This window comes from Mycteria americana, unplaced genomic scaffold, assembly GCF_035582795.1.
Source record: "Mycteria americana isolate JAX WOST 10 ecotype Jacksonville Zoo and Gardens unplaced genomic scaffold, USCA_MyAme_1.0 Scaffold_49, whole genome shotgun sequence".
Classification (NCBI taxonomy): Eukaryota; Metazoa; Chordata; class Aves; order Ciconiiformes; family Ciconiidae; genus Mycteria; species Mycteria americana.
The window spans coordinates 19,870-44,179 of record NW_027445635.1 but is presented as its reverse complement, the minus strand read 5'-3'; the positions used below and the strand labels follow the sequence as shown (position 1 = coordinate 44,179).

Genomic DNA, 24,310 nt, shown 5'->3' with positions numbered 1-24,310 from the left:
TTAGTTCTTGTATTTTTCTATTTCCTGCCAGTCCCTCCAATCAGACAAGTAGAAACAAGAGCTCCATGAAACTTGTATACAACTTGTATACTTGTAAACTTGTATACTCTCATTGCAAACAGAAGACTAAACAGAAACCGGCACAAAGCAAGTGGGAAAGGGGATAGAAAAGAGGAGGAAAAGGCTAATCTCACTGTGGGAGTGCTACCTGTACATTAGAGTGGTTTCCTAAACCCCCACAGCTTGGCTACACTAAAAATTCAGCCAGGAAGGATCACAGTTGTGCTTGACGGCGCTAAAACAATGGGCATGACTCTCTGCACCTCTGCAGCCCCGAAGGACAAATACCAACTAGAGATCCTTGCAGTGACTGAAACACCAAGACTAAAGCAAAAAGGGTCCACTCTCTTGCTTTGGCTGTAGTAACAGGAGGGCAGCAGCACAACTTTGGAAGTGTAGAACGACAGCTAACATAAGAGCAAGACAATGAAGAAATATGCAGAACAAAAGCTTTCATGCAATCTTTTTAAACAAACCTTCACTAATTTTCATTTTGCTGCTGTACTGTTCCACAATAACTGGCAAGCTTCCCAGTGCTTTATTCCTACCACACTAAGATCCAGGTTCTGCTTTGAAACACATACAGAAATATGTGTATTAAAAAAACAAACAAACCCCCCCAAAAAGCCGACACTTTAGACCAAGACCTGAGTTAGCTGTAAGAATAAAGCTAATTGTGTCTCCAACACTAGGAGCACCCGAAGCTGCAGTGCTTTGACAGTGAGAGAGAGAGAGGACTTGTAAAGAGAGATGCAAGGCTTCCACCCTCCCTATGGCTACCCACAGCCCCAGTCAGGGACAGTCAGAGCAAACAAGAAGCGAATGTTTTTGCTTTGTCTTTCATTTAATTTATTTAGTCCTAAATATAATATCTACTTAAAATACTCCTTTCCTCCTTCCCCTTGAGCTAGAGTCCGTTCAGTGGGAGAGCGGCCTCTAAATACTGGAGACCTTGACCGGGCATGGGATCTCCTCTCTGGGGGTGACCTGGACCTAGAACGAAGGTTACGACTCTTGGTTAGAGAGGTGGAGCGGAGGAACTCCTCCTGATTCTTCTGGACAATCTGCTTCTCCGTTACGGACATGTAAAGCAGTTACCTGGAAAACGAACGCCTGTGCTCCTTTTTCATCCTTTTACACTCTGTCATTTCCTTAGCAAAATCAGCGGTAAACTCATCAGGTTTGGAATTTCTCTTTCCTTCCTTTCTCTTTCTTTCTTTTTGCACTTCCGTGTAACTGCAGTCCGATACGCTATTGAAAGACAAAAATGAAAAACAACGTAACTTCATTGAGCCAAATACTTACTCCTCTTCAAGTCTCCGTTGTTCTCTGTAAAACTCCTGCCTACATAAGGGAGGCCAATGGCATCCTGGCTTGGTTCAGAAATAGGGTGGGCAGCAGGACTAGGGCAGTGATTGTTCCCCTGTACTCGGCACTGGTGAGGCCGCACCTCGAATCCCGTGTTCAGTGTTGGGCCCCTCACTTCAAGAGAGACATTGAGGGGCTGGAGTGCGTCCAAAGAAGAACAACGAAGCTGTTGACAGGTCTAGAGCACAAGTCCTGTGAGGAGCAGCTGAGGGAACTGGGGTTGTTTAGCCTGGAGAAAAGGAGGCTGAGGGGAGACCTCATCGCTCTCTACAACGCCCTGAACGGAGGTTGTAGTGAGGTGGGTGTCGGGCTCTTCTCCCAAGTAACAAGTGATAGGAGAAGAGGCAATGGCCTCAAGTTGCTCCAGTGGAGGTTTAGAGTGGGTATTAGGAAAAATTTCTTCACCAAAAGGGTGATCAAGCCCTGGAACAGGCTGCCAGGGAAGCGGTTGAGTCACCATCCCTGGAGGTATTTAAAAGACACGTAGACGTGGTGCTTAGGGACATGGTTTAGTAGCAGACTTGGCAGTCTTAGGTTTACGATTGGAATCAACGATCTTAAATGTCGCTTCCAAGCTAAATGATTCTATGAGTCTGTGAATCTCTGAAGGAGGTGCGTGTGTTGTTGGGATGGTATGTGAATGAGCCATGGGTACTGCTGTTGGTACCCAAGCTGATGACGTGTGTGCAGGAGCTGGGGGATATGCTGGAGGGGGGACAGTGTACCCAGCAGATGGAGGCTGACCAGGTGCAAACTGAGGAGGGAACTGTGGTGCTGGTACCCCCGGAGGAAGAGGAAGTGCATGGGGTGGTGGAGGAGACAAGGGAGGTGGAGGCACAGGCACAAAGGCTGGCCTTGATGCTGCAGTGTTGGGGCCTGAGGCCTTTGGGTATGTTCACTGCGTGGGCGTCCTCAATTTGAACTTCTAAAGAAACCCCCAAACACGTGTCACTGTTTGTTACGCTCTGCCCTGATGTTCAAGAGGAAAGCGAAGGAAGCGGGAGCATGGTGGCGAGCACTTCTTGTTCCCAACTTCAGCATTTTTCTCCCAGCTTTCTCTTCATTTGAGACTACACTCATTTCTTGACCCTCAGACTTGCCTTCCACATCCTCACCCCCAACAGTTCCCTCAGTCTTCTCTCCTTAGGCTCAGCTTTGCGACTCTGGATGGAGCCTGCCCCTGCTTAAGAGACGCCCACCTCCCATGTGCCAAGTGCCCACCACGTCTCTGCCACTCCTTGAGACGCTTCATACTTCACACTGCTGATCTTCAAAGGACTGCACAGATATTAATTAATCTTCTCTCAAACTTCTGGTAACTTCTTCCACATACGCTGCCTATGTTGTTAGAATTAATTACCACTTGTATTCTCCGCAACTCTCTGGGCATACTTATTTCATTAGAAACCAGCTGTTGTGTGAGTTATGTGTTAAGGCCTCGTTTAACAGGTTACAAGTAGTAATATATTGAATTCCTGTGGCATACTTACAGTTCCCAGCCTGGTCTGCCACCAGCTGAGCGAATTGTTCTGCCTTTCCTTGGATGCCCTTTTGGAGTGGGGAGAGGAAAAAGAAAAAAATCCCATTCAGTTTATCTGAAGATCATTTTTTGTAAAAGAAATTCTACAGTTATAGTTACTTACCAGTTGTGGATATTGATTGTCCTTGGGGGCCCAGAAGACTTGCAAATGCCGGATGTTGTAGTAGAGGAACCTGACAGCCCGTGTGAATAAATGCAAGGAGTTGGAAAATCAGCTCTACTAAGATACACGAATCACTGCATATGTTGAAATAAAACTTACCTTGTCTTCCAACACACTGCTGATGGACCCAGGGGAAGATATATAGAATTCCCCAGCAGTCACCAGAGCAGTAGGACGGACAGCAGTCATGAGTGGTGCTGGAGGTTGTAGCAGTGGCGGCTGCTGCTGCTGTTGCTGCTGGAGCTGCTTGCGCAGCCTTTTTGTGTAGCCTGTTCCATTTCTGAAGTTGTTGACAGCCTAGAGGCAGAAAAACATTTACAAAAAGGCAATATGAAACTTCAGTAGATAGATGAACAAAAGCCTCCACAGAGTAAAATGACTTGTGTACTCCTGGAAATGCTATCAAGCCTAAAATCAATGAACATACAGCTATATGAACACATCACATTAAACACCAAGATCAAGGACTGGTAACTCAGAGTATCTGTATTTAAAGTGCCTCAGTGTTAACACCGAAATTGAAAGTGAGGCAATCACGATAAACAAAAGCGTGACCTGAATGTGCAGATTGTCACTAAAGAGCTGTCAGCTTCTGGAACAACAGGTAATGTACTTGAAAGGTACATTTAGCCTTATTCAACTTGGCCTTGCTTAAGGAGGTGTAAATTAGCCTTTCTTCCCTTTCAGCTTTTTACAAATAGTCTTTTCTTACAAACAGTTGATGTAAAAGTCATCACCTTACCTTGCGTAGGGCCTTGTTGGCAATTAAAGCATCAGGAGAAACGTCCGTCTGATGACAGGTTGGGCATGTGTGTTCCTCAGAGTCCAGTAATGCTGTTCGAATACCTGTGTATGTTTAGAATCATCCAAACAGTTTTTAGCCAAACAGAGGAAATTTTGGGGGTTCTAATTAATTATAAAATCACGAAGATGGGTAGTGGGTGAATATGGTCTTGAAGTGAAAGCATGAAGCTATACGTGTTCAACGGTGTAAAAAATTTATAGTACGCAGCAAATAACGAGACAGTTTTGACATTGCACTATTGCAACATTTGAAGATGTAGAGTAGGCTGTGTCTCGATGTTTCGACTAGTCTTCTTTCCACTATCTAGTACAGTCAGAAGTCACCAACCTCCAGGTTAATGAATAAAACACGTCTCAAAAAACCATTAGTAGGTTTGAGTTCTGAAGTTTTGAACCAGCTCTCCCGTGCAGAAGAATGTGGATTAAATGCCTAACTCTGCATTTGTTGCAGACCGCAGGATGTCACCAGAGTTGGCTATGCAGTTTTTTAGGAGAGAAAGGGTGTGGACAAACTAAATGCATTCAATATCTAATACTGTCATCACCTGCACAATTATGCGCTCTTCTCCTACTCGCCCCTCTGCATGTAAAGAGGCTTTCACTAGGTACTAAGCTTTCTGCTTTTTTTTTTTTCTTTTTTCCCTTTCTAGGAGAAGAGTCCTTTCCTGTTCAGGGTATACTTAAGTATGAAATAGAGCTGGTAACAAAGTCATTCCATTACCTCCTCTCTCTGCTTTCAGAAGATCAGCTGTGATGTTTTGAATTAACAAACGTGGGAGTAACACTTACATTCATCACAATAACTGTTTCCACAGCAGGGAATAACAACTGCATCAGTCATCAAGTCTTTACAGAGGAGACATAACAACTCTTCCGGAACAGGGTCATCTGAGGAGGAGGAGGAGGACGGCTCCTCTGCTAAAAAGGGAGGCTTCTCCTTCTTTCCTCTGGCATACGCTTCCCTGGAGGGGGGTGGGGAAGGAAAAAGGAAAAAGTTAAACGTGGGTAAAGGAAAAGTCTTCCAAGCTTTGGATTCTATCAAAGGAAGAGAACAGCTGGAGTTCTCCTCCCTCCACATCAGCCTTCTACAATGTAGGCGTTTAGTTTAAACTACTTTTCTATAGCCACAACACCATTTTCCTTCTGCAGAACTCTCCCATTCATTGGACCAACTAAGAAATTAGCTCAGACTAGAAAAACAATTGTTTGACAGCTACAAATCAGGTGAGAAGGATCCCACCTCTCCTTTGCCAGAGGGTAAACGTAAATTGCAGGCTCAGGATAAAGTTAGTCTCCGAGTAAGGACATTTTATCAATGGAAGAAGTCGATGTTACAGGTTCTACAAAAGGAGATCCATGACAGAAAAACAGAGGTGCTACCAAGTGCATTTTAAAGCCGCCACTCTCGTCAGCACACAGGAGTATTTTCTTAGGTTATGGCAACTACCTGATAAAAGTCAGAGGGGGACAAAATCTCAATCCAACTGCTAGTTGTTAAATGTTGCAAGGCGGCTTTGGAACATAAAGCAGAAGCAAAACGAGCTTTCAAAGAGAAGGACTACACTGTAAACACTACTGAAATGTTTTGCAGAAATACAGATTCTTAGCGTACCACCAGATTTATCAATGTCCAGGGCCATGAACAGTAGGACCACCCTATTGTAATATTAGAAAGCATCACGGATTTTATGGTTAAGAGACAATGACAATGCTTCCTGCCCCGTAACTACAGATGCTGGCCAACTTGGTTGCATTGCCCCTCAGACATTCACGCGTGGTTTCTCTTGTTCCCTTTTTGGTCAGTCCACTTAAGTCCATACTTACGCACTAATAGTTGGTATGGCATATCTCCCAGTGCTTGTCAGCATGGCACCCTTTGTAGTGGGGTCTTTCACCTCCATCATGAAGCTCCTGGGAATCCCTGTGCTCTTTTTAATTCTGGGAACAGGCTCAAAATTTTTGTCCTGTTAAGAAAAGAAATGCAGACATAGCTCATCTTAAGACCCACACTTCCAATGACATTGCAATGCTTATTTTAAGCAGCAAAAGCCTTCAGGGCTCTCCTTTTACCTAGCGTCAGGCTTGCTCAACTGAAATACTTATTTTCCTAAATGAATATAGCCAGGATGTCCCCAAGGCTTGAGCAGTGTTTTGAACTCACTCCACATGCTTTGGCTTCACTTCAGGTTCCCTAAGGGTGCAATATCCCTTAGCTCACCAGCCACTCAGACAAGAGACACAAACCCGCTCCTCCTCCAAAGCGCAATTCAGAGCGAGAGCTTCATTCGGTGCTGGTGCTCTGAATCAGTCACTGGGGAAACTTATATTCACCCTCTCCATACGAAGGTTGAATTCATACATCATGCATATGCATTCAGTGCCTTACATCACATGGCATGAATGCTCAGCCAGAGACTGGTGTAGTTACAACAGGCAAATATTCAACAGATGGGGTCAACAGAAACACCTTGGTTTTATACGGAATTTTAAAAACTGTGAACTGTCATTAGAAAGAGTTAAAACCAGAAAACTTTCCAATAATATTGATACATATAACAATAAGCATCCAAGTTCACAGAGAAAGATCTATGGACATATTCAATGTCAATGACCTAGAAAAAAGAAAATGTTACATTTCTAATTCCAGGTTTCCCTTGAATTTTGAAGGGCTTTGCAACACTGCCATATAGCCTCTCTATTTCACCCCAAGAGAAACGAGTCTTAATAGGAGTGTTCATGTATTTGTTACCTAAGTGCCAAGGGAAACACTTTAAAAACAAACTAACACCAGAAGTCCCCCACAATCTTACCCCATGTGTTGGGCAGTTCTTTATATAGTGGCCAGGTTTTCCACAGCGAAAGCACGTATATGATGGTGGAGGTGGACCCAAGGGTGTCCTCACGTAACTAAAAGGGTTTTTGGGAAAAAAAGAGAAAGGCATTCATGTGTCTCTCTTGTTAAAACCAACACCTCCAGAATTTTTTCCAGAATCTTCAAAGAACAGATTTGACATTATCCACACTTACTTGATGGGATCATACTGCTGGCAAGACTGTATCATCACAGCTTTTACTTTCTCTTCCTCAGGAGCATTGGCTTCAGCCAGATTGGCAGTCTGTTTCACAGGGAATTGTTTGACACAGGCATTAGAAACGCGTTGAAGCCCACACAGCCAAAGACAACCCCACTCACCCCGTCCTGTGAAGAGCAGCACAGCGCTAGCTGAGGTTGCATGAAAACAGCTGCTTCTATAAAATACAGCTGTCCTGAAGATGTTCTGGGGAGTCCTTACACCATTACATGGTGTCTATGTGCCTGTTCACCTCCTTGAAAAGAGCCTTCTCGGGCACTCAGAACCTTCGGCTCTGTTTGTACCTCACATAAAGGCTTGTGTCACCAAACCCCAGTTCTTCAGCATCCAAGGATTGGATCTCTAACTGTAATAACTAGAAATGCAGAAATGGCCATGCAGGTGTCCATGTTCCAGAAACACCTCTAATTCGGCTGTTGCAAATGTCCATCACTTACAGCCAAGTAAATCCTTCTCTGAAACTTGTGTTAGTTTCCAATGCAACATTAACGAAACGTATGAAAAACAGTAAACAGCTTCTGAAGTGCTGCTTCTTTGTGTCTGGAACATGAGTAATACCACAACATGATGGTGAGACTGATAAGGTGCTCCCCTTCTACCTTCCCAAACTGGCAACTACTCCTTACAGGACAGTATCAAAATATACAGACATTTTAAAGTTAAAATAAACACTTTAAATTCTGAAAAATCAAATTAATGTGTTGTTCACATTACAAGAGTTATCCAGCTATGCATCACCGTATAAGATTTAAAAATACAAGCAAACACTTTTTTTCTTTAAGCATTTAACGAGAATATAGATATACCTGAATAAGCTGGGCCAGAGAAATAGGGGCAGAAGAGTCATCAATCTGTTCGCAAAAAATTAAACACACATTCATGTTGAACACATGTTCGTATTAAACGCATATTCATATTCAAACACAAAAGCTGTTACAATGATACACTTAAGATAGAATGTGATACACTTAAGATACTTAAGATACAATGTGAAAATGCAAAAAATACACTCCAAACCATTTTTATGGCAAGAAACAAAAAGCACACAACAAGCTATACAGACAGACATAGCACTAGCTATGGACAGGCAGATGTAGAACAGGGCACCATGGTCAGTTGTGCAAACCTTCAACCTACGTGATCCAAAACCCATCATACATTATCTGTACAACACCAAGTCAGTCAGGAAATATTCTAGCGTATTCCATATGAAATACAATGCATTACTAGGCACAAATACCAATATTCACAGGAGAACTGTGCAAATGAGGGCATTACTCAGTTTTTACTATGCTGAAGCAAATGCACTGTATTTACAACATCGACTATCTTCTACTGGAAAATATCTACTAAGGTAATGTGTGGAAAATTAATACAAGGCTACATTGTTTAGAATTAAGAACAGTGTGTAGAAAAAAGGCTGAGATTGGTTTTTACGTACTGCTTTTGATGTTGCCCTCGCTGGCTCACTTCCACTTCTAGAAGAAGAAAGAAAGGTGATCAGAACTTAAAAGAAGGCACTTGTACCCAACATAAAGCAGTGAAAAGAGATTCTAAAACCTGAACATCAAAACATTCTGTTCTGATACTCTAGTGAATGTGGACATTTATACGTATACATAAACTGTTCCCTCTTGGTACATGCAGTGCAACTAAAAAACCCCCCCAAAATCACATTTCTACTTTGTCACAAATTACTCTAAGACTTACAGATACAGAACACAACAGTGCAAGAGGAAGTCCTCAGATATTTTGTCTCTGCGAGTAAGTATCAAAAATATGTAGCCTCTACTACAGTTTTGTGGTCTTAAATAATCCTCCATGAAAGTACGAAGGTAACTTTAGCCAATCCGTATATCCCTAGCATTACAAGTAGGTACCAGAGAGAGTACTTCAGTTTCTAAGAAAGAATAGGGAGGCTCTAGACACTTTGAAGGGCAAGTTTAGTGAAATGAAACAAATCAGACATCTGACAAAAAATAACAAAACTGCCAGCAGCATCATCTTTACTACAGTGTTTCTTTGTGGAAGCCCAAGCACTCTGTTCAGATATCTACCATATTTAGCCATGAAAGTGCCAAAATGTGCTCAAGGTGTTACATATGCTATATTGACTAAAAATAGGTGCAGAAATCTCACCTGAAAGCAGTTCCTACGATTTTTGGGGGAAAAAAAGGTCTTAACTGCCTGAATCTGCTTTAAGATAATCTTGAAAATGCTACAATATTGTAGGAAATAATTATTACATTGGAAAACTTGCTGAGATTCCACGTACTCATTGATCTTTGTCTGCATGCTACTCATCACCAATCAGACATGCAACCATTGATGGCATTAAGAAAAAATTCCTACACCATCCAAAGTGTCCCATGAGCAGAGGCAATTCAAAGGCTGCTGTGGAATTCATGTGAAGTTTACATGCAGAGCCACATAAATTCAGGGCTTTTTGATTGCAAATGCTTCATGGGTACCAGGACGCTGCTGTACTGTTTGTTCAAGGCACACTGTAACTCATCAGCCTACTTTATTTACTCAGAAGCAACATCAGAAAGGCATGGCAAAACCACAAGCTAATAATATCTACTAATTGTGGTGGAGAGGCGTATCTCAAAGAAGGCCGGAAAACATGACCATTCAAACAATGCTAATGCAGCTGATAGAGATCTGGACTGTATGAATAAATAAATGACAGCAATAATCCCGGAGTCAGGATGGCATTTGAATATCTGTAATTTTAATCAATACACCCGATTCTCTGTCCTCCAAACAGCTTAGGAACACAGAATTAAATCCTGGAGCACGCATATCACCTTAGGGTAAAAAACGACCTGGAAAGAGAACTCGTAACATTTGTTAACATGCTAAACTGCTTACTGAGGTTCAAGTTTGGAAAGGATTAACTACTCCTTCATCGTACTCGCACAAAAGACAACACGCTTTAGGATAGCGTTCTTCTTCTCTTGCCAGAAACGGACATTGTCTTTAGGAAACTAATAGGAATCATTTAAGAATGCAACTTCATGTTTGCCTGGTTCCCCAGCTGGCAACCCTTGGTCTTTCCTGTATAGCTAGTACGCACAAACCCCAGATTTGGGGCGTAAGAATACCTGCCATATCCCGCCCAGCCTCCCCCAAATGCAAGAAATAGTCAAGCCCTGAGAATCAGACTCTTCTGAGATGGCAACAAAGTCTCAGGTTACACTACAATGCCTATCTGTCTGGACTATAAAAGCACTAAAAGCGAACAGATATGATGAGGAATCTCTCCACAGAGAGGAAAAAGGATCTACAGCCTTGGTCTCAGAAAAATCATCCCCAAGAACAAACCCAACAGACTCCTCTTATTTAACAGTTACCATTGTTGGAGTTTGAACCCCATGTCCCAGCAGGCCTAAAAAGGTAAGTCTCCTTTGGGACAGATACAGTAAAATCTACCCCATGACAACAAAAACTAACAGCAGCTTTAACGAGAAAGATACAGTCTGAATGCCTCTGTAAACTAATACCCATCCAAAAAGTTCACACGCTGGAACCCCTAACAAAGAATACCATGCTTTACGGATACTCACATAACATATGTTTTGCTGGTAGATTTAACTCCTCCTACAGGGATTCTTCTAACAATTACCGATGAGTTCCTAGGAATCAGGGCATTATCATCTGTGTATTCTGAAAACAACACAAACACAGAAAAAAACATGAGTCAGTTCGTACAAATGTATATTAATATGTCATTACACAGCACTTCACAGAATCCCTTTCAGATTAAAAAGCAAAATGTTCTAGGTAACATCACGCTTTTATCGTCTCAACACACTAACAGGACATTCCAAGAAATCCTCAGGTCTGAGAATCAAACACAAGCAGCAACATCTTTTACATTTTTGAAAAGTAGTTTGAACGCCAACAGCAAAAGGGGCTCAAAGGTCACTAAAGGAGAGTCTGCTAATGCATGAGGTTCTTTCCTGACCTAGCTTAAGTTGCTTTTGCTGCTCTTAGGCTACAAAACCAAGACATCTCTGGAGAAAAACAAACCACAGCAAAGTCTCACCTGCATAAACCACATTCCAAAGTCTGACTAGCTTGCCCTGCAACAACACAGGCACTCAGCTAAAGCATGGAAACTCTGCGCCATTGCTTTCATAGCTGTTCACTAAAAACGATTCACCCACGAAGACTGACACAGAAGAACACAGAAGACAGCCTGCCATCTCTGTCTATTTCTTGCAGCTTAATCCATCAACAGCCACACTTCTCAGCTGCTCAGTGCTTTACATTGACATGGAAACACAACTGGCAGGGCTGGACATTGGATCACAGAGATTCTGGAGGTTTTTTGAACTTGCTTTCACAAGTAGGGCAGAATTGGCTCCAACTAAGGTGGTATCTCCCCTCTTAAGCTAATCATCTAGTTTGAATCAGCCCAAGGGACGTGGATTCTTTCGATGCACTTTTTGCAGAGCAGAGAGACTCAAACCAAATGACTTATGAAGACAGCCTTGAAGAGCCTTTCGAAAGCAGCGTGTGCCTGAAGCTATCCATGCTTTGCCTTGGCTTACACCATGTTAGTCTTCTGAAGAGGAGGAAAGCCTTCTGAACTTTATGGAAGGCCCCCCCAAAAAAAAACCTCACAACTCCCTGAGACACTTGGACTGAGTCAGCTTAAAACGCAAAGATGTCTCCATGAGAATGGTTTGTATGTTGTACTCACACGAGCTGGCTGTGACTAAATATTGTAAAGCACTATCAGCAGCCATTCCCTGTCATCTGCCTACAGCTGTACATACTAAAAGCTTTGCAGACCGCATCAGAACAATGGTCTGAAAACCAAAGCTGCTGTATCTCCAGTCAAGCTCTGTCAGGGCGGTTTTGCTCAGTGATCACACACAAAATAGGAATATTTCACAATTTATGCTCCCTTTTTCAGTATATTATTCCTACGGGCAGGAACCTCTCTTAGACCAAAACATACCTACCAGAAGACATTATTTCAACCATGAAATGAACAGTTTACTTCTACTTCCAAATGACAGAATGCTTCTTCAGAAAACCGAGAAATCATTTCGCTGAAACAAAATTCCTGATCTTTCCCCCTAGGGAATCAAACAGCAAGCTTCCTCTGGACTTCAGAGCAGTTTCAAACTGTCGGAGAACTTTCTTCACCAGATCTCAAAGCAATCTGGCAACTTTGGTATTACAAGTTATCCTCCCACATTTCCTTATCATTTTACCTAGAAGAATTGATCTGCTGGAGGGTAGGCAGGCTCTGCAGAGGGACCTGGACAGGCTGGATCGATGGGCTGGGGTGAATTGTATGAGGTTTAACAAGGCCAAGTGCAAGGTCCTGCACTTGGGCCACAGCAACCCCATGCAACGCTACAGGCTTGGGGAAGAGTGGCTGGAAAGCTGCCTGGCAGAGAAGGACCTGGGGGTGTTGGTTGACAGCCGCCTGAATATGAGCCAGCAGTGTGCCCAGGCGGCCAAGAAGGCCAATGGCATCCTGGCCTGTATCAAAAATAGCGTGGCCAGCAGGACTAGGGAAGTGATTGTGCCCCTGTACTCGGCACTGGTGAGGCCACACCTCGAATACTGTGTTCAGTTTTGGGCCCCCCACTACAAGAGGGATATTGAGGTACTGGAGCGCGTACAGAGAAGGGCAACGAAGCTGGTGAAGGGTCTGGAGCAGAAGTCTTATGAGGAGCGGCTGAGGGAGCTGGGACTGTTTAGCCTGGAGAAAAGGAGGCTGAGGGGAGACCTCATCGCTCTCTACAACTACCTGAAAGGAGGTTGTAGAGAGGTGGGGGTCGGTCTCTTCTCCCAGGTAACAAGTGATAGGAGAAGAGGAAATGGCCTCAAGTTGCGCCAGGGGAGGTTTAGACTGGATATTAGGAAATTTTTCTTCACCGAGAGGGTTATCAAGCATTGGAACAGGCTGCCCAGGGAAGTGGTTGAGTCGCCATCCCTGGAGGTATTTAAAGGACGTTTGGATGAGGTACTTAGAGACATGGTGTAGTGGTGGTTTTTGGCAGTGTTAGGTTTATGGTTGGACTCAATGATCTTAAAGGTCTTTTCCAACCTATATGATTCTGTGATTCTGTGTAATTCCAGGAAACCAAAACTTCTGTAAGCACTATACAGCGCACATCAACCACGTATTCTTCTACGCCTAGCTCCGCCTCTAAAACACAGACCTGAAGGCAGCTGTCAGAACATCAACTACAGAAGAACAGCTCTGTGAGGCCCCAACACAAGTCACAGCTACCGATCGTGGCCGAATCACATTATCGCTTCCCACACCGCTTAATCCCCGGCACTGCTTGCCCTCCCAGTCCCCTCGCATGCTGGCACGATGGGCCCCAGACTGACTCACGCTACGTGGGGACAAGCTACAAAGAGCAGAGTGCAGCTCCCGCAGGCCAGGGCTGCTGCGGTGCGGTCTGCGACGCCACCAGCCAGTCGGACCCCGAGGCCACGTGCCCGCTGCCCCCACGCACCTTCTTTGGTCTGGGCATTGGTGATCTGCAGGTCGCAGTTGGCCACCTTCAGCTTCTCGCGGATCATGATCTGGCGCTTGAGGTCGCACAGGGAGATGTGGAGGCCGTTGAAGGTGACCGTATCATAGCTCATCTTCGAGGAGAACTTGTAGTGGACGCACGACATGGTTGGGGCCAGGCGGTGCCTGCTCCACAACAGCGTCTACCGTGGCAGAAGGCGCCGCGGCCTCTGCACCAGGTTATGGCCTGCGGCAGCACGGGGAAGGGCCCACCGAGGGGTCAGGGCAAGCAGCACAGGCTGAGGTGGAGTGGGCCGAAGGCACTCAAAGGCAACGGCGCTCGGCCTCCACTCCCTCTCTCGCACGCAGCGCTCCCAGGGCTGACTGCTCGCTATGGCGACTCAGGAGCCCCTGCCTCAGCGTTCCGCCCAGGGGTCTCCCGGCCAACAACCAAACGCCTGCCTCGAGCGGGTCACTGCGCACTCACAATGGCATACTGCACCCAGGTGCTGGCGCAATGATCACCATGGGGACGGAGGCTGTTTGCCCCAAACAAACCCCACACTGACCAAGCGCCACGGCAGGTACAGCAGCAGGCTCCCGCTCCTCCTGCTGCTCCTGCCCTCCAGGTACCCCCCAGCCACTCTGCCCGCCAATATCTCACCCCATCACCCCTCTTCGCTTCCCCCAGCAGAGAGCTTCCCTCTCCGCCTGCCGATGGCAATGGATGTGCCCAGTGTGATCTTCACCGTTCCGGCCATGCCTGCACAAGTCACTGCCTGCGTGCTGCCCTCTGTTCCAGGGCTGACGGTGTCCTCTGAGCCTGCCCAGCTCCACCCCATCACCTCCCAGCTGGGGCAGACCAGCGTCTGGCAGGGGGTGCCAGGTCCCCTGGGGACCCCGGGGCAGCTGGTGCAGCTCTCCTGTGGGGTGCAGCTCCCCGCCATGGTGCAGCTCCCCCATGGGGTGCAGCTCCCCCAAGTGCCAGCCTACAGCGGGGGTCAGCAGGTGGTGATGGGGACGCTGGTGCCCAACCAGCCGATGGGGCTGGGGCCATGGGCCATGGTCCAGGGGGAACCCCTGTACCCAACGGGCTCCTGCTCGCTGCAAGTCCCTGCCCAGCCCGGACCGCCACCACCCTGCCGCCCCCCGGCTCAGCATTGGGTGCAGGGCCCCCCTGTGCTCCACACCCTGCCCAGCAGCGCTCAGAACCTGTCAGAGGCCTCCAACAAGGACGGGGTGGCCATCAAGGACAGCATGTCTGCCACCAGCCCCCACCAGACCGCCCTGGCTCATATCACTGGCAGAACCACAACAAAGCCCACAGGTGAGTTTTGGGGGATACCCGAGCCTGCAGGTGGACGGCCAAGCTGAGGACAGCTTGCACTGCCCTTGGGTTGGGTTGACTTTGTTTGCTTCTCAGCAGCGGTGACCAACCCAGCGGCCCCAGGGGAGCCCGCGGACCTGCCCAAACAGGGGCCTGCCACCTTCGCCGAGGCCTTTGCTGAGCAGGCAGAGGACACCACCCTCAACCATATGCTCGCCTGGCTCAACACCACGGACGGCGAGGACACCATCCCCGATGTCCCCGACAGTCCCAGCTTGACCACCTTCCTCCACGAGCTCCCTGACCTCTCCGAGTATGTGGCGGAGGGCGGCAGCACCAAGGAGCGAGCGGCGGTGGTGGGGCTGGGGAACAGTGAGAACACTGTCCCTGATGACCCCAACATAACTGCCTTCCTCAATGAGCTCCCCGACCTCTCCGAGTACGTGGTGAAGGGTGGCTGCCCCAAGGAGCGAGTGGTGGTGGTAGGGTTGGGGGACGCCGAGGACTCCATCCCTGATGTCCTTGATTTCCCCAACAGCCTCACCAGCACCGCTTTCCTCAATGAGGTCCACAACTTCCCGGAGTATGTGGCACACGGTGACTGCCGCCAGGACCAAGCGGTGGTGGCATGGCTAGGGGACAGTGAGAACACCAACTTGACTACCAAGGTCCTCGATAAGGTCCCCGACCTGTCTGGGTATGTGGCAGAGGGTGGCTGCCCCAAGCATCCAGTGGTGGTGGCGGGGCTGGGGGATGGCAAAGACACCATCCCCAATGTCCCCCATGTCCCCAACTTGACCACCTCCCTCAACAAGCTCCCCCACCTCTTGGATACAGGGCAGAGGGCGGCTGCAACAGGGAGCAAGTGGCGGCGGTGATGCTGGTGGACAGCGAAAACACCTTTCCTGATGTCCCCGACAGCCTTGCCAGCACCACCTTCTGCAACGAAGTCCCTGACTTCTTGGAGTACGGGGAGGAGGGCGACTGCTCCGAGGACCGCCTGGCAGCAGCGATGCTGGGGGACACCGACCCGTTCTGGGGGATGGCGGCCTCCCCCTTGCAGGACCCCAGGCGGAAGCAGGGTGGGCTGGTGGCAGACCTCCCCACCTGGCTGCCACTATGTCCCTTGGGGACTTCCAAGGAGAGCTCTCCAGAGAGTTCTTGGGAGAGTTCAGAGGAGTCTCCAGAGAACAGTCCTGTGGAGAGTCCCCAGAAGGATCCCCTGAAGACTCCTCCAGAGAGTCCCCTGCTGAGCCCCCTGCAGATCCCGCTGCTGAGTCCCCTGGGCAGCCCCCCGACTGCCCCCCAGCATCATTTGCCCCGCATGGCCCAACTGGTGGAGGAGGCCCTGCAGAGGCAGCCCCGGGTGGTTTTGACCCGCTTGCCAGTGCGGGCGGGCGTTGTTTCCTGCTGGCTGGTGCCCAGATCGGGAGAGACAGGCAGCAAGAAGGCCAAGCGCCCCACGCCAGCCAGCACCCCCAAGATGCAAGTGACCTCCCTGCAGGACAACATGCCACCAAAGAAAAAGAAGAAGATGGTGGTTCGACAGCAGGCCAAACACTGAAAAGCGCTCTGGGATGGGAAGCTGGACGGGGACAGCACGGCGATGGGTGTCAGCAGGCAGCAGGCAGGAAGCAGCAAGCAGAGAGCATCCGACAGCAACAACGTGCCCGCCAAGCGACCTACAACCTGGGGGGACGCCAGGGGGCAAAATCAACTTCGTGCAGCGGAGGGGACAGGTTTATACAGCCAGTCCATCGAAAACCCACAGCACAGAGTCCTTAAACTGCTGGCCTGGGGCTCTGGCCACGCATCCAGCCGCAGGCAGGGACCCTCGCCCGCCCCGGTCCCCTGGCACCCTGCGCTTTCAGCTATGGCTCTCCGCTGCCCTGGGGCTGCGATATATTCACTAGAACAGGCGACACAGCACTGCAGGATGCTAGCACGGCCAGCATCATGGCCGGTCAGTCCCCGTGGCTCCCGGCAGCACAGGGCCACATGTCACTGCAGTGCCACGGGGCAGACCCCGGAAGGCCCCGGGCTGGGAGGAAGCTGTGGATCGGTGGGGGCAGGGGCAAGGCAGGGCAGATGCACTCAGTGCTCTGGTATGCGGGAGCCCCCTCTGCCCACCACGATGGCGCCGGCCCCGGGCCCACCAAGCGCCACTTCTGCTTCCAACGCCTTGAGCCTGCACCCCCGCTGGCCCCAGCCCCGGTGAGGAGGCCACGCCCCCTGCCCAGCAGAGGCTGCAGCCGCGGTGCCACCTCGCCGTTACTGAATGGAACCACCGCCCGGAACCGGCATCCCCACCCCGGCCTGGTACCAACCCCTGCTACCACCATCTCTACCCCATCCTGCTGCTGACAGCCCCGCCACCGGCATCCCCACCTCCGCCTGGAACCGGCATCCCCAGGAACTGCATCCCCGCCCCGGGGATGAGGACACCGCGCACCGACCTGAGGGCACACTTGCTGATCTCCATCCACAGTTTCCACCTGCTGGGGCAAGGAGTGAAGGTGGTGGGGCCGGTGGGCCAACCGCCTCACCCAGAGACCCAGGCCGGCCCCAGCGTGCCCCCCAGGGTCCCCAGTCCCCTGCTGGCGGCCCCAAGACCCACTGCGGGGTGCCTCCAAGCCCCCTGCGGATGGCAAGAAGGAGACGGCATTGGCGGAGGCATCGAGCAGCTAAGCGCGCACTGGGGCGGCTGCCAAACCCAAGCAGCCTGGCTGCGCCTGTCACCCATGGCGGGCCAAACCCCACGGGAGGGGCTGCTGCAGTAGCTGTGCATGCCACTGCGGCTGCTGCGCCCTCCCGCTGACCCCCTGCTATCCCTCGGGCCATGGGGCGGCCTCATGGCTGCGCCCACCCCGCTGGAGGAGCAGCAGGAGCAGGTGCCCCTCACACGCGAGCAGTGGCCCGAGCAGGAGCACATGAAGAAGCTGTTCCAGGAGGAGCGGGAGCGAGCGGTCCTGCACACGTCACTGGGCTAGCTGCAGATTTCTGTGCAGAGGGATCGACATGGAGAGACTCAACGAGTAAGGCTACCCATAACCCACCGCTCCAGCACCGTCCCCCATAGCACCCATGCCCAGAGGAGATCCAGAGGCAGAGACCTGCACCACCCGCTCCAGCTCCAGCCCTCTCCTAGATCCCCATTTCTTGCTTAATTTATTAAAAGACTTGGCTGTTCGCTTTGCAGCGCCTCTCTGCCTGCGGTCATCTGCGCAGTGGGAGGTGGGGTGGGGGGGTTAATGCAGACCCTGCCCAAATCGTGGGTGGCTGAGCTGGGCTGGGGATGGCCACCGAGAGGATGGGTAGACGTGGCATCGCTGCGGGTGGTGGTCGCCCGTGGGAGAAACCATGTTGATTAGCATCAACGACGGAGGTCTCCACCACTGCCCCAGCACCAGCATCATCACCCTGGTACCGGCATCACCATCACTGCCCCAGCACCAGCATCACTGCCGGCGAGCCGGATCCAGCCCTGGGAAGGAGCCGCAGTTGCTGCGGGGGGCCATGCAGGGTCTGGCTGAGCGCGGAAAACTCAGCTCGCACTTGGCCAGCAAGTGGGCATCCCTGGACGGGGCTCACACTCCGAGATCCCAGAGCTGGCGCTGCACCGGCTGCCCTGCTCACTCGTCTCCCCCTCTACTGCCTCATCCAGCGCTGCCTGGACCACATCCAGCAAAAACCCCTGCCCACAGGTGAGCCCCGAGCCGGTGTCACGTAAAATTCGCAACCGGCCCGTGCCAGCCGAGGGGAGAGGCTAGGATGCAAAGTACAGAATTTACAGAGGCAAAGATTTTTTCATGCGCATGCTGTCTCCCAGCCCAACCGGGGCACCCCAAATGTGCTTTTACACAGGGTTCTTATACCCTTCAATCGTTCAGGTACAAGACAACTGGACTAATCACTAGCACCCACGCTACCCGTTACTAACCATAGTCAAACTTTGCAAAGCAACTCTAGTTTTGCAGCTTTCTTGCTGCTTGTCTATTGATCCAGATGTCCCTGCAGTCAGGCTTGCTAGAGTTACTGATCTATGATGCCAGACGATGCTGGGAGGGTTTCAAAGACATGTCGGAGGGGCTAGGATGCTGGCGTTATCTTGGTTGACCCGGGAAATCCTTTATCCTTCATGGACAGCTCTAGGCTTCCCAGAAGCAAAGCCCTTCTTTCCAGGGCCAGGCTGTCCTTTCATTTCTTTTTCTTCAGCATGAAAAATACCAAAGTCTCCAGGAAAACTCCACTACCGCATTGCATTACGGTGTATCATCTGAACTCATCATATAAATATCTACAAACAAAGGTAATACACTTTCATGCTATAAAGATTGGTTGATCTAATAGTTAGGGAAGGGAATTTTCAGAATGTGCCCTATGGGTCCCACCTGCCAGGGCCCCAAAAACCCACTGACAGGGTGACGGAGAGCCAGCAAAGATGCCACCTGGGGAGGATCTCCTGTTGATTTTCTTCTTTTTCAACCCCATCCCACTGCGTTTTGTTATTACCAACATCTTAGTGACACAACAGATCCTGACAAACCTACAACCTGCAAAACCAGAAGACCAGTTGATGCAAGACACTTCCCAGAAATTGCGATCTGCATGGAGAAGCATATGTGTCGATCTTGCCCTGTCCTTGCCAAAACTGCTGGGTGACCTGTCATCAGCCTCAGTGACTCACAGCAGGCAAGACTCTCTCACCTGGCTTAGTGCAGATGCAGCTCCTAGGAAAACAGCTCTGTCAGCAAGTCATGCCTTGTTATTTTGGGAAAGTGTTTCAAGGAAGTGGGTTTAATACTCAGAATGGTAAGACTAAGCATGGTAATCTCACTCCAAGTTCTAGCTCAGCCACAGATTACCTTTTTTATTTTTGCTTTTCCTCTTGCCACCAAAAGGGTGGCACTGCTTTCTGAATGCAAGATGACTTACATGGGGTATACAGACAGCCCATGCAAAACCCAGAAATGAGTCTGTGATCACGTCTATCCCCATTCCTTGGCACTCCTACGCTCCTTTCAACACTCCTTCCTCGCCACCAGTCAGGCCTTACGCAGTCTGCACAACATGTACAAGATGCTGACTTCACCCAATATTGCCCAAATCATCTCCTACTTGAGTTCTGATCGGCTCAGCTACTGCCACAGCCTTTTCTGGCCTTACATGCAGTCTTGACCCCTTCTGACCCACTCAGAAAGCTCCTACAAGGATCTTCTCACTCACTGCCTTAATCACAACTAACTGTCCTTCCTTAACACCCAGAAGGTGTTCACGTCACTTCACGCATACAGTTAATATGGCCTTTCATGACTTTGCCTCCTCCCTCGTGTTATTTCCCACCGAGTACCACGACGACAGCTCCTAAGTACATGTCCTGAGAGCAGCTTCCACCGACTGCTACACGCCAACAGGAACAGCACTGTCTTCTCCCATGCCCATCCCCATGCTCAGCAGGAGCTGTTCACACACCCCTGGCAGCTGGCCTTGATGCCTCAAAATCCTTGCTGTGCTGCTAAAGGCCATGAAACTGTCATGCTACGGCTGTACCCACATCGCTGTTCCTCCTTCTGAGTGACGCTGCCCATTTCTGTGTATTCCCACCTGCCCTCAGCCATCTGCTCTTTTCAAGCTTGTCAGCATTTTGGAAAAGCACAGCTGGGTTTTCTTTAATACCTGCTTTGACCTCACTACAGGATAGGCTCAGAGTCCATGACTATGGCTGGCAAAGCCGTAGCCATACAGAATTGCGTAGGGAGGAAAAAGACCCAGTAGTTCAGCTCATTTCAGTTGTTGAAGACAAGGCTTTTGGCTACAACACAGTCAAGAACATTTAAAAGCAGAACTAACCTATTCTCCCTCCTTGATTGGCACCTCTTTCTTCATCAGTTCTTTGCCTTTCTTTAGTTCCTGGGGAGTACGTATCAAGATTTTCCTGTTTAAAAGAAACAAGAAAGATCAGTCACAAATATGCAGGAAACCTGCCATTCACACACTTGGTGCCCACGCAGTAGCATTATCAAGGCCCTGCCTATACACAAAAGATGACATTAATGCACTGCGGAGGAGAGAGCAGGGACAGCACCCTGGCACCCACGATTAGTAACAATTGCTGCTCTCAACTGGAGCTTAGTCAATGTGCAAGCACACTACTGAGCCAGACACGAAACAGAGCGCATCACTTAATCCGGGGTGCCACGTACACTCTACCTTCTTCCATCGCCTCCTGCCGAGGAATTGTTTTCCAGGCTCCTTCATCTCATCGCAGCTTAGATAACTGCCCTCTGGCTCAGGCCTGACTGGGGGAACTTCTCAGGGCTTTACCTTTACTTCGGGCTTGGTACGAGCATGAGGCTTCATCCTTTTGGCTTGGCCCCCAGCAGAAGGTGGGCAAGTGGCAGGTTTGCAAGTGGTCTGAAACTGAGTGGTTTTGGATCTGAGCTTGGACACCTACCAGAGATTAAACACCAACCAGAGAAAGAGCCCAGAGAAACTCTCTTAGAGAGTAGCAGAAAGAAACATCAGGGCTGAGCACTGCTTAACACACAGGGTTTGGAATTTTGGAGACTGCAGCTCCCAACACACTCGCCTCTTTGAAGGGAAACACCCTTTGGCTTTTGATCCTGACAGAAATATCACAGGCTGCCCTCACTTCCACTTTGCCGTTGCCTGAAGTGTTTGCTTGGCCATGTCCAGTTCTCTTCCGTGCTTACAAAGTGCGTTTAATCTGCAAAACAGTCAGGACTACAAACTGGCAGCCAAATGCCTCTCCTCTCAAAGATGTGGAAAGTGAACTTAAAGGCAACACAGGGACCATGACAAGCCTTCTGCTCTGGGGTAGCTTTTAAAAGCAAGGTCTGCTGAACCTCTGTTTTCCAGCTGCCGCCAACAGCTGCAGAAAGGGTCTGCTCTTGATCAGCTGGATGATCAATGCTAACTACCAAAGCCCAGTACAGCACGTTACACCTCAGGCTTCACGTTTTGAGCCCAGCCCCAAGGCCTGAATAACCTCTCTCCTGCCACTGGGATGACTGCAGCATTGCACATCCCCTGGCTTCTCAAGCTCTTCCCCAGCACTCTCCTCCTGCCTGCTCCGCTATAGGCTGCTCTAGGGTCTCAGGGAACCATATTCTGGATCCACTCTGGCATCTCCCGTCAATGAGGATACAGACATGCTCTCCCAGCACACTGTGCTCCTCTCACCTCTTCTGCTCTCTCTGCCTTGGCCATTCCTCATCTCCAGCCACTGCTTTTGACCTTCAGTCAAATCTCCACTGCCTGTAAAATTCCCCCGTTTCAAGGAAATCAACAACATGACCACGTCTTCCTCATCCTCGTCTCTCACGGGAACTTTGCTCTGGCAACCAATACAGAAAATGGCAGTGTGATCACAAAAACAGCAGGGCTTGCCCCAGAGGTAGGGGGGATGTGATTTGCTGTTGCTCTGCAGGGAAGCACAGCACAAAGAAAACCTGGGGAGGTTTACGTATTAACAACCTTACTGGGCTTTACTGGGCTTTCGCTGCCTTCTGCAGACCTCTCGGCTGCTAACATGCCAAACTTCCCAGACCCCTGCCTTTCCAGAAGGCTTATTTTGGCATGCACTAGAGTATCAGTTAACACCTGCACTGCCAAACCCGCGTAGACCTCAGCGTGCTCCTCACAGCTCTGTACTGCTGCACCTGTGGGAAGTGGGCTGTGGGAAGTGAGGCTCAGGGTGAGCAGTGCTGCACAGGTATGTGCTGGAAGGCAGCACAATGCAAATAGAAATAGGAGACTGGTGGGGAAAGGTCGAGTATCGACACTGGGAAACATGATGCCAGTTCAGTGTCTGCAGCAGGATCCCAGCAGCCACAGAACTGAGCAGTGACTCTCTTTGGAGACCACGAGGCAACAGGTCCCCTCACTCCCGCAACCCGCTCTACGTGACATCCCACTTCTCACATCCTTGCCCTCCCTTTCCCCTCCAGCTTTCCAGGCTGTGGGAGTCGTCCTCTGAGGGTAAGACAAGAGAAAGTGCCCCTTGCTGAACCGCCACCATTTCCTTCACTGCAACCACCCTGGCTCTGCACACAAGGACACAGAGCAGTGGCAGCAGTTCGCTCCTGTTCTGCTCCCTACATACCCCTTTGATGACTTGAATGAAGTCTGCTCCCGGGATCCTTCTCGTGCCCACACCAGCCTCCTTGAAGAAGTCAACTTTCCGCCACTTCTGTTTGCGCTGGAGGTGATGCAGCGTGACAAGATCCTGGGCTGCACAAAGAAGGGGCCAACGGCTCTCTGGTGGTGAGCACTGGAAAAGGTTAGAAAACACCCTGAGAGCACCCTGACCCGTAAGAGTCACCATGACACCATCTGGACTAAAGCAGCGTAACTACTCATCTGTTCTTCTCTCTCTACTCTTCCTTTTCTTCTGAGGGTTTCCGTCAGCAGGCTTTGCTCCTGAGCTCTTGCAGATGCAAACACAAACCCTACTGTTAAGGCCTAGGAACTAACACCCACGAGCTATTTTTCAGAAGGGGCACGGTTACTTGTCTGACATAAGCAATGCCCAGACAGAGTTTCTGATGCACCTCCTGAGTACAGGGATGCCAACAAGGGATTTCTAAGGCTCAGAGTAGCTCACATCATCTCAGAACCCACCACAGGCAATTGAATGTGAAAATGAGCACATGTCCATATTTTCCCCACCATGGGGAGGAAACACAGACTCTGCAGTCCCTGCAGTCAAATACGGCTCTGCGGGACAGGGGGGAGAAGAAAGTAGAGAGATCGGAACAGGGAATTTTCAAATCTCGGAAGAATCAAGTGGAAATGGTTGCAAAGTGTAGCATCAATTTACAGAAATTTAAACCTGACAGAGCCAAGAAGTAGAAGTGAGTATTACAGAGAACTAGAGGGGAGCACTGCAATCTAAAGGGGGAAGCAATGCAGACAGCCCTAACTGCACATTTTCACCTGATTGCCTTCAACAAAACAGGCTTGGGATCCTGACTGCTCACTTCACCCTGGAATAGTCCTGCTCCTCGCCTGAAAGCTGCTGTGCGCCTGGCTGAGCACAGATACAATCCACACAAGGAGCAATCACAGCTAAACGCTGCACTTTCCTTGCAGAAGTTGCCTTGGAAAAAAACGTTTTTTAAAAAATAAAAACTTGTTACTGCAAGACCCAGGAAGAAAAAAATCTGTCACAGGTTAACTGGAACTTCCTGGCGGTGGTAAAACCATCCACCCTCTGTAGCCCCATTTCCCAAAAGCCAGCAGCACAGCTTGGGTGGGGGGAAAGGCACCTATCAGACCTTGAGGCCGAGAAAGGGCCACGGGCATCTGCCAAGGGAGCTGCAGCAACCAGGAGCACTCCCCACTGGCTTCTCTCACAACAAAGCCCCGCTGCGTGCTCTCATCAGGAGGGAGAAACACCTTCCGTGTCTGGAAATCCCCATTTATGAAAGGCTGTCAACAG

General features: G+C 49.5%; 2 protein-coding genes and 1 pseudogene across 2 annotated transcripts; all 3 read right to left on the bottom strand.

Moving 5' to 3' along the window:
- Nucleotides 1–1,154: 1,154 nt before the first annotated feature.
- LOC142403957 (E3 ubiquitin-protein ligase RBBP6-like) lies at nucleotides 1,155–2,469 on the bottom strand (annotated as a pseudogene).
- A 598-nt stretch (nucleotides 2,470–3,067) lies between these two features.
- LOC142403956 (E3 ubiquitin-protein ligase RBBP6-like) lies at nucleotides 3,068–6,296 on the bottom strand. Its single transcript, XM_075490255.1, has 6 exons — nucleotides 6,267–6,296; nucleotides 5,760–5,899; nucleotides 4,725–4,897; nucleotides 3,874–3,977; nucleotides 3,231–3,428; nucleotides 3,068–3,109 (listed from the first exon to the last, which is right to left on the bottom strand). Exons 1-6 carry the CDS (start codon nucleotides 6,294–6,296, stop codon nucleotides 3,068–3,070), a joined length of 687 nt encoding a protein of 228 aa, XP_075346370.1.
- A 1,516-nt stretch (nucleotides 6,297–7,812) lies between these two features.
- Nucleotides 7,813–13,687, bottom strand: LOC142403955 (E3 ubiquitin-protein ligase RBBP6-like). Its single transcript, XM_075490254.1, has 4 exons — nucleotides 13,522–13,687; nucleotides 10,597–10,696; nucleotides 8,469–8,505; nucleotides 7,813–7,878 (listed from the first exon to the last, which is right to left on the bottom strand). The coding sequence occupies exons 1-4, from the start codon at nucleotides 13,685–13,687 to the stop codon at nucleotides 7,813–7,815; spliced, it is 369 nt and encodes a 122-aa protein (XP_075346369.1).
- Between the last annotated feature and the right edge of the window lie 10,623 nt (nucleotides 13,688–24,310).

Bases quoted from the DNA above. Each gene is read 5' to 3' on its own strand.
- LOC142403956 (XM_075490255.1), bottom strand. From the start codon at position 6,296: ATGTATGAATTCAACCTTCGTATGGAGAGG. The intron at 4,898-5,759 runs GTAAGTATGGAC...ACCCCCCTCCAG, and splicing joins GCCATACCAACTATTAGTGC to GGAAGCGTATGCCAGAGGAA. The intron at 3,429-3,873 runs GTAAGGTGATGA...TTCTGCCTCTAG, and splicing joins CCAACAAGGCCCTACGCAAG to GCTGTCAACAACTTCAGAAA.
- LOC142403955 (XM_075490254.1), bottom strand. From the start codon at position 13,687: ATGTCGTGCGTCCACTACAAGTTCTCCTCGAAGATGAGCTATGATACG. The intron at 10,697-13,521 runs GTGCGTGGGGGC...TGTTGTTTTCAG, and splicing joins CAATGCCCAGACCAAAGAAG to AATACACAGATGATAATGCC. The intron at 7,879-8,468 runs GTACGTAAAAAC...TTTTGCGAACAG, and splicing joins CGAGGGCAACATCAAAAGCA to ATTGATGACTCTTCTGCCCC.